Raw genomic sequence first — 9498 nt, forward strand, 5'->3', positions numbered from 1 at the left:
GCTTTGGACTTTTAATTCTAATATAACATTCAAAACACAATTTAAAATATGGCTGGCCCATGTCTGCAAGAAACTTAAAAAATCAGCTGGGCAGGCTGGGCGCGGTGGCTCAAGCCTGTAATCCTAGCACTTTGGGAGGCCGAGACGGGCGGATCAGGAGGTCAAGAGATCGAGATCATCCTGGCTAACATGGTGAAACCCCGTCTCTACTAAAAAATACAAAAAAAAACTAGCTGGGCGAGGTGGCGGGCGCCTGTAGTCCCAGCTACTCGGGAGGCTGAGGCAGGAGAATGGCGTAAACCCGGGAGGCGGAGCTTACAGTGAGCTGAGGTCCGGCCACTGCACTCCAGCCTGGGCAACAGAGCGAGACTCCGTCTCAAAAAAAAAAAAAAAAAAAAAATTAGCCGGGCAAATGCCATGTACCTGTAGTCCTAGCTACTTGGGGGGCTAAGATGAGAGGATTGCTTGAGCCCAGGAGTGCAAGGTAAAAGTGAACTATGATCACACCACTGAACTCTAGCCTGGGTGTCAGAGGGAGACACTGTCTTAAACAAACATATATATGTATCACACACATATATATAACATATTTCTATAATATATATGTATACACACATATATATCTGTATGACTGGTTCTTTACTGATTATCACAATCTTCATTATTAGGGGTTTCAAGCTTCTTACTCTTCTCCAGTTGCCAACTCTAATCCTCTCAATCTCAACAGTTGTCTTTACCTCCTATGTCACTGGGCTCAAAGCACCTCAGCATCTTCCTGTAGAATTACTCTCCTTTTCCTTCATTATTGTTTATGAGTAATAATTAACTCTTTCTTACATCCATTTTCTATTTCCAATCCCTTCTGTCTCCTCTTGGACCTTCTCTTTCTTGTAAACATCTTCCCCATCTTTGAGGGCTTCTTCCTTTTCTAACACAACTCCTATACACATATGCAAAGTTAGTTTCTTTTTCATGGATGTAATCTATTTTCTTTTTCTTTTTTTTGAGATGGAGTCTCACTCTGTTGTCAGGGTGGAGTGCAGTGGCATGATCTCGGCTCAGGGCAACCTCTGCCTCCCAGGTTCAAGTGATTCCCCTTCCTCAGCCTACCAAATAGCTGGGACTACAGGTGCGTGCACTATGCCAGGCTAGTTTTTTTTGTGTTTTAGTAGAGACAGGCTTTCACCATTTTGGCCAGGATGGTCTTGATTACCTGACCTTGTGATCCGCCCACCTCGACCTCCCAAAGTGCTGGGATTACAGGTGTGAGTCACCGCGCCCGGCCTCTATTTTCTTTTCTTTGTACATTTCTATAAGCCTATAATTTCCTTCTTCCACAAGTTCTCAAAGCAACTAATGTTCATAATTTAATCACTCTCTTTTTTCCTTAAGAGACAGGGTCGGCCGGGCGCGGTGGCTCAAGCCTGTAATCCCAGCACTTTGGGAGGCCGAGGCGGGCGGATCACAAGGTCAGGAGGTCGAGACCATCCTGGCTAACACAGTGAAACCCCGTCTCCACTTAAAAAATACAAAAAATTAGCCGGGTGAGATGGCGGGCGCCTGTAGTCCCAGCTACTCGGGAGGCTGAGGCAGGAGAATGGCGTGGACCCGGGAGGCGGAGCTTGCAGTGAGCTGAGATCCGGCCACTGCACTCCAGCCTGGGCGACAGAGCGAGACTCCGTCTCAAAAAAAAAAAAAAAAAAAAAGAGAGACAGGGTCAGCCTGGCGCAGTGACTCACACTTGTAATCCCAACACTTTGGGAGGCCAAGGTGGCTGAGGTCAGGAGTAAGAGCAGCCTGGCCAACATGGTGAAACCCCATCTTGACTAAAAGTACAAAAATTAGCCAGGTGTGGTGGCAGACGCCTGTAATCCCAGCTACTTGAGAGGCTGAGGCAGGAGAACTGCTTGAACCCATGAGGCGGTGGTTGCAGTGAGCCGAGATGGTGCCACTGCACTCCAGCCAGGGCAATAGAGTGAAACACCGTCTCAAAAAAAAAAAAGAAAAAAAAGACAGGGTCTCACTCTTCATCTAGGCTGGAGTGTAGTGGTGTGATCATAGCTCACTATAGCTTCGAACTCCTGGCCTCGAGTAATCCTCCTGCCTTGGCCTCCTAGAGTGCTGGGGTTATAGGCAGGAGCTACCACACTGGACACTTAATCTTTTCTTAAGTCACTGTAATAATATAGTATGTTCAGCATTTGTTACTCAAGGTGACAGGAAAACATACAGTTCATTCCAGATTCTCATCCAGAGAAATTGAAAGCCCCAGCACTTACAAGGTTAATCTTTAGCTATCTATAGTAAATACGAGGACTTTTTTTTTTTTTTTTGGAGTTTCCCTCTTGTCACCCAGGCTGGAATGCAGTGGCATGATCTCAGCTCACTGCAACATCCACCCTCAGGGTTCAAGAGATTCTCCTGCCTCAGCCTCATGAGTAGCTGCGATTACAGGCATGCGCCACCACGCCCAGCTACTTTTGTATTTTTAGTAAAGACGAGGTTTCACCAAGTTGACCAGGCTGGTCTCGAACTCCTGACCTCAGGTGATCCACCTGCCTCAGCCTCCAAAAGTGCTGGGATTACAGGCCTCAGCCATTGTGCCTGGCCAATAATAGGACTTTTTAACTTCATTTTTCCCCCAGGCTGGAGTACAGTGGCATGATCTGGGCTCACTGCAACCTCCATTTCCTGGGTTGAAGTGATTCTCCTGCCTCAGCCTCCCGAGTAGCTGGGACTACAGGTGCACACCACCATGCCTGGCTAATTTTTTTTTTTTTTTGAGAGGGAGTCTCGCTCTGTCGCCTGGGCTGGAGTGCAGTGGCCAGATCTCAGCTCACTGCAAGCTCCGCCTCCCGGGTTCACGCCATTCTCCTGCCTCAGCCTCCCAAGTAGCTGGGACTACAGGTGCCCGCCACCTCGCCCAGGTAGTTTTTTGTATTTTTTTTTTTAGTAGAGACGGGGTTTCACCGGGTTAGCCAGGCTGGTGTCGAACTCCTGACTTCAAGTGATCTGTCCACCTCAATCCCCCGAAGTGCTGGGATTACAGGCTGGAGCCACCACACCTGGCCTTCTTTTTCACAAGTATTGACCTGTGAAGAAATGGGTCCTACACCATAGGCAGTTTGAGAAGTACTGCTGTAGAGGCCACAAAATTATTAAACTAAAAATTATTTGCTTTTTTTTTTTTTAGACGGAGTCTCATTCTGTTGCCCAGGCTGGAGTGCAGTGTGCATTGGTGCGATCTCAGCTCTCGGCTCACTGCAACCTCTGCGTCCCGGGTTCTAGCGATTCTCCTGCCTCAGCCTCCCAAGTAGCTAGGATTACAGGGCTGCACCACCATGCCCCGCTAATTTTTGTATTTGCAGTAGAGACAGGGTTTTACCATGTTGGTCAGGCTGGTCTTGAACTCCTGACCTCATAATCCGCCTGCCTCGGCCTCCCAGAGCGCTGGGATTACAGTTGTGAGCCACCGAACCAGGCTATACTAAAAATTCCTGAAGTAGAGAGATAAAGCTGTGTTGTCTTGGCACATGTCCAGGGACCAGGGGCTGCAGAATCAGATGGAAAATGCTGGGAACAGATTTAGGCCAGTGGCATGACATGGCACAGGGAAAAGACAGTGGAAATGAGCTTCTGAATTCTTACTGGGACAGAAGAATGGGAAGAAAAAGACAGAATTCAGAGGAAGGCACTAGCCAGCTGGCAGACTTGTGTTCAGAGGGTCTCTCTCCAAAGGGAACAGGTTTCCTTCAGCTTCAGCCAGTCCTCATTATCCTTAGAGAAGCAGCTGTTCCCTTTTTTAGCTTATGGAAACATCCTAAGAATCTGATGGAAATTATGGACTATCTTCCCAGAAAATGTACATGGGCATAGTTTTAACACAATTTAAATATAATTCTAGGAAATTCATAAGGACTATTCATAAACCCCAAGTTAAGAACTCTGGAATTTAAAAATTCCTCAAAGGATACATAAGAGATTGATCATTGTGGTTGTCTGGGCAGGGAACAGGGAGGAAGGGATTGTAGAGTAAGAGGGAAATATACTTTGCATCATATACCTTTTTGTGCCAATAAACTTTTTACCAAGTACATAGTTTGTACCTGCTACAAGGTAATGTACCAGGTACATAAATACTTAAAAATAAATTAGTTGACATTTAAGGTAAGCTGTGAGCCATAGCTTAACATAAAGAAAAGGAGAAAGCCCACTTGTTCTACTAAATTACCTACTCTACTTTTTCTGAAATTCTTTTATTAAGAAACAAACATTTTCATTTCAAAGGGCAAGATAATCAAATACGTAAATATAACTTGAATCACCGCTACAAATGAATTTCAGCCTAAATAGAAACGAGTCTCAGGTCCTTTACTGTCTTCGCAAGGATTATGAAGCAGGCAAACACTGACCCTTAAAAGGGGGAATGCATAAGGATATGCAGAATGAACAGAAAGGAGAAACTGAGAAGGCTCAAACACAATTTGCTTATTTCTCAACTGCTTGCAGTTTGCTTTCACTGGTGGACACAAAAAATACAAAACACTGTTCAAAATGATATTACATCCTAATAGATAATATATGTCAGTCGGGTGTGGTGGTTCACGCCTGTAATCCCAGAGCTTTGGGAGGCCGAGGAGGGTGGATCATAAGGTCAGGAGTTCGAGACCATCTGGCCAATATGGTGAAACCCTGTCTCTACTAAAAGTACAAAAATTAGCCAAGCGTGGTGGCGGGCACCTGTAGTCCCAGCTACTCGGGAGGCTAAGGTAGAATTGCTTGAACTTGGGGGCTAGAGGTTGCAGTGAGCCAAGATCGTGCCACTGCACTCCAGCCTGGGTGACAGAGCGAGACTTTGTCTCAAAAAAAAAAAAAAAAAAGATAATATATGTCAAAACTTTACCAGGAACTATGATTACAACCAACTTTTGATGACTGTATACTGAGAAAGAATGAAATAGAATTGGATTTTTCGTTCTCACTTAATTGAAGAAACTAAAGCTTCTATAAAGTTCGGTGTTCTCTGGGTTATGAAGGACAAAAACAAAAGCTAATAATGGAGCCACATAACACATTCAAACTTACCTGCAAAATATGTGGTCACACTTTGTGGAGACAGGTTCCTTGATCAACTCCAGACTAGTAGGGAAGGGAGGAAAAAAAAAGAAAATAAATGAGACTCAATAATTTATTTAAAAATAAAGATATTTTTCATGAATAAGTTCAACTTTGAGCTGTTATTACTGAGTCAACATAAGGCTTCAAGTTCATTCAATATTTATTAAATGTCTGCTGTGCCAGGAACTAAGAATACAGCAGAGAATACGATCCTTACCTTCAGTGAGCTTTCAGACATCAAAACAGAATTATATTGATCCCTTCAATACTCTATACTACCATCAGCATTTAAAGGATTACGTGATAATAGTTGGTACAAATTCATTTTCAGTGATATATTTTTCTGCACTATCACTGTGGGTGCCCATCTCAAATCTTAACTCTAAGCTCCATAAAGACAAAATTTTCTGCTTATATTTCTTTTGAATTCCTTCCTAGCCCTTTTTCTTAATTTTACTGTAAATGCCTTTTTAACTTAATATGGAAAATTTCAAGTAAATAAAATAATAAAATGGACTATATGGACCATCACCCTGTTTCAACAACCATCAACTCACGGCCAAGCTGTTTCATCCATATCCACCCCTACCCCAGATTATTTTAATTATTATTACTTTTAAGATGAGGTCTCACTCTATCACCTAGGCTGGAGTGCAGTGGTGCAAATATAACTTACTGCAGCCTTGAACTCCTGGGATCAAGCAATCCTGCCAGCACTGGGTTTACAGGCAAGAGCCAACACACCCAAATCCAAGTGTCTTCTTTGTTTTGAGAAGGATTTTCACTTTTGTAGCCCAGACTGGAATGCAATGGTGCGATCTTGGCTCATTGCAACCTCTGCCTCCCGGGTTCAAGTGATTCTCCTGCCTCAGCCTCCCAAGTAGTTGGAACTACAGGCATGCGCCACAACACCAAGCTAATTTTTTGTATTTTTAGTAGAGATGGGGTTTCACCATGTTGGCCAGGCTGGTCTCGAACTCCTGACCTCAGGTGATCCACCTGCCTTGGCCTCCTAAAGTGCTGGGATTACAGGTGTGAGCCACCATGCCCAGTCCCGAGTGTCTTCTAATCTATAGGTGTCCCATACTTTTCCTTCCTTAACATTTATTTTTAAAATTAGGTCATTTGACCTGTGGAGTTTATCACATTCTGGATTTTGCTGATTGTATAACTCCATGGTGAGGTTTAACTTGTACCTCTAGCCTTATTTCCTGTAAACTAGACTTACACGCTTAATCAAATTCAGGTTCAACTTTTTGGCAAGAAGACTTTACAGATGGTACTGTGTACTCTTATTAGATCACTTCAGAAGAGGCATGGTGTTTGGTTTGTGATTACTTTGTAAAAACAGTGTAACAAGTACTCACCAAAGGAAATTTAGAAAATAATAAACTTAAGGCCAGGCATGGTACCTCATGCCTGTAATCCTAGCACTTTGGGAGGCTGAGGTGGGTGGATTACCTGAGCTCAAGAGTTCCAGATCATCCTGGGCAACATGGTGCAACCCCGTCTACACTAAAAATACAAAAATTAGTCAGGCATGGTGGGGCATGCCTGTGGTCCCAGCTACTTTGGAGGCTAAGGTAGAAGGATCACTTGAATCCCAGAGGTGGAGGTTGCAGAGTGAGCCAATATTGTGCCACTGCACTCCAGCCTAGGTGACAGAGGAAGACTCTATCTCAAAAAAAAAAAAAAAAAAAAAAAGATAAAGCCAGATGCAGGGGCTCATGCTTGTAATCCCAGCACTTTGGGAGGCCGAGGAGGGCGGATCACAAGGTCAGGATTTCGAGACCAGCCTGGTCAACACAGTGAAACCCTGTCTCTACTAAAAATACAAAAACTAACTGGGCAGGGTGGCAGGCGCCTGTAATCCTAGCTACTTGGGAGGCTGAGGCAGGAGAATCGCTTGAACCCGGGAGGTGCAGGTTACAGTGAGCCAAGATCGCACCACTGCACTCCAGCCTGGACAACAGAGCTAGACTCTGTCTCAAAATAATAATAAAATAATAAGCTTAAAAAATTAAAACTTTAGAAAGTACATCACTCAAGTTCCCATCCCTACCTGTCTATCCACAAAACCAAGGCCTTCCTGAGATTAACGCATTTATCATACTAATACAACAAGTGTTTATTAAGTATCTACTACTATACTCAAGTACTATTTTAGGAGATAGAAATACAGCAGTTTACAGAATAAAGCCTGCTCTCATAGAGCTCACATTCTAGTGCGATAGATAGTTGATGCAGAATTAAAGAATACATGGGAATAAGTATATTAAAGAGAAAAATTAAGCAGGGTAAGGGGAAACGGGTAGTTCAATATGTATGTGGGGGTGAGATGTACATGGAGGGAGTCAGGAAAGGTGTCACTGAGGTGAGACTAGAGGACAGCTTAATAACGTAAAGAAACACACTATGCAACAATTAGGGGAAGAGCATTCCAGGAAAGAGGGAGCAGAGAAGGCAAACCCTGAGCAGGACCATGCCTATGTATGCAGGACATCAGATAGGTCAAGGTGCTAAAATATAATAATCCAGCGGGATATTGTAGGGAAAGACCATCAGAGAGGTAGTTGGTAACTTCTGGTAGGAACCTGCAGGCTATTTTAAATCTTCAGCTTTATTCTGGTCTTTTTCTTTTTTTTTTTTTCTGACAGAGTCTCATTCTGTCTCCCAGGCTGGAGTGCAGTGACTCGATCTCGGCTCTCTGTGACCTCCATCTCATGGGTTCAAATGATTCTCCTGCCTCAGCCTCCTGAGTAGCTGGGACTGCAGGCATGCACCCCCATGCCTCGGCCTCCCAAAGTACTGGGATTACAGGAGTGAGCCACCATGCCCGGCCATTTTTAAAATCTTTAATGGTACGGGAGGCTGAGGCAGGAGAATGGCGTGAACCCGGGAGGCGGAGTTTGCAGTGAGTGGAGATCACGCCACTGCACTCCAGCCTGGGTGACAGAGCGAGACTCTGTCTCAAAAAAAAAAAAAGTTAATGTTCATTAATTTTTGTAGAGACGGGATCTCACCGTGTTGCCCATGCTGGTCTTGAATGCCTGGCCTCAAGCAATCTTCCTGCTTCGGCTTCCCAAAGTGCTGGGATTACAGGTGTGAGCTACTGTACCTGGTCTTTAGCTTTCTTCTGAATGTGAATCTTTTTTTTTGGGTGCGGGGGGAGATGGAGTCTCACTCACTCTACGGCTCAGGCTGGAGTGCAGTGGTGCGGTCTTGGCTCACTGCAACCTCTGCCTTTCCGATTGAAGTGATTCTTGTGCCTCAGCCTTCCAAGTAGTTGGGATTACAGGCGCGTGCTGCTACACTCGGCTAATTTTTTTGTATTTTTGGTAGGGAAAGGGTTTCATCATGTTGCCTAGGCTGGTCTTGAAGTCCTGACCTCAAGTGATCCACCTGCCTCGGCTGGGATTACAGGCATGAGCCACTACACTTAGCCCTAAATGTGAACTTTTGAAACGAACTTCTTGGGTAAAGTCCAGGCAGGACATCAAAGAACAAGTAACCTGGTAGTGTGACAAGAATGTGGTTATTTTCATTAAATATTTAACATTTTAGAAAAGGATCACAAGGGCCAGGTGCGGTGGCTCACGCTGTAATCCCAGTACTTTGGGAGGCCGAGGCGGGTCAGCCTGAGCGACAGAGACTCCATCTCAAAAACATTAAAAAAAAAGAAAAGGATCACAAGAAGAGCTCGGGGACAGTAATCTTATTGTAAAGGGTTTGGTAATACAACTCTTGTAATCATGGGATTTCCGATGCAGCAAAGGCAGTGAAAACAAAAACACTGAACTAAGTCAGAAGGCTGGGTTTCTACTGCCAGTGGTGTATATAAGCAGAGCCATCTTGAGCTAACCACTCTACCTAAACCTCAGTTTCCTTCTCTGTCATTCACCCTGCCAGTCTCCTTGGGCTATTGCAAGAACAAAACTAAATGCTACTTGGGAAAATGCTTCAAAACCTGAGATGACTTGTACCAATGTTGGTATTATTACTGGGACCAAATGTGACTTTAAAAAGAAAAACAACCTTGACAAAGAAAACTGATTTGTTACTAAATCCCTATTTCTGAGATAAGCTACATTTCAAAGAAATTCTCCATAAAAGAAAAATTGGATTCAGTTATCATACCAGATGGCTTTCATTCTCACCACTGACTCAATTCTGAAATAATTATATTTCAGTATGGTAATTATAATCTAAACTATATAAACACACTGTAAACACAAACTTTGAACAGATGAAAACTCCAATATGTAAAAAGGTAATGAATGCTCAAGGAAGACTGTGAAAAGGGAATAGGAAAAAAATTAAAATGTTCCTCTTCTAGGTCCTGATGAGAGTAAATGTTTACTATAAAAATGATTCAAATAT

The 9498-nt window shown here is 43.8% G+C and overlaps 1 protein-coding gene across 1 annotated transcript in view; it reads right to left on the reverse strand.

Annotated features, from left to right (window-relative positions):
* BRCA1 (BRCA1 DNA repair associated) overlaps positions 1-9498 on the reverse strand; it is a 92796-nt gene that overhangs the window by 77125 nt on the left and 6173 nt on the right. The window contains exon 3 of the mRNA XM_017867636.1: positions 5086-5139. Within this exon, the coding sequence (XP_017723125.1) occupies positions 5086-5139 (54 nt within the window). The remainder of the gene's footprint in view (positions 1-5085; positions 5140-9498) is intronic.

This window comes from Rhinopithecus bieti, unplaced genomic scaffold (genome assembly GCF_001698545.2).
Source record: "Rhinopithecus bieti isolate Rb0 unplaced genomic scaffold, ASM169854v2 scaffold_4544, whole genome shotgun sequence".
NCBI lineage: Eukaryota > Metazoa > Chordata > Mammalia > Primates > Cercopithecidae > Rhinopithecus > Rhinopithecus bieti.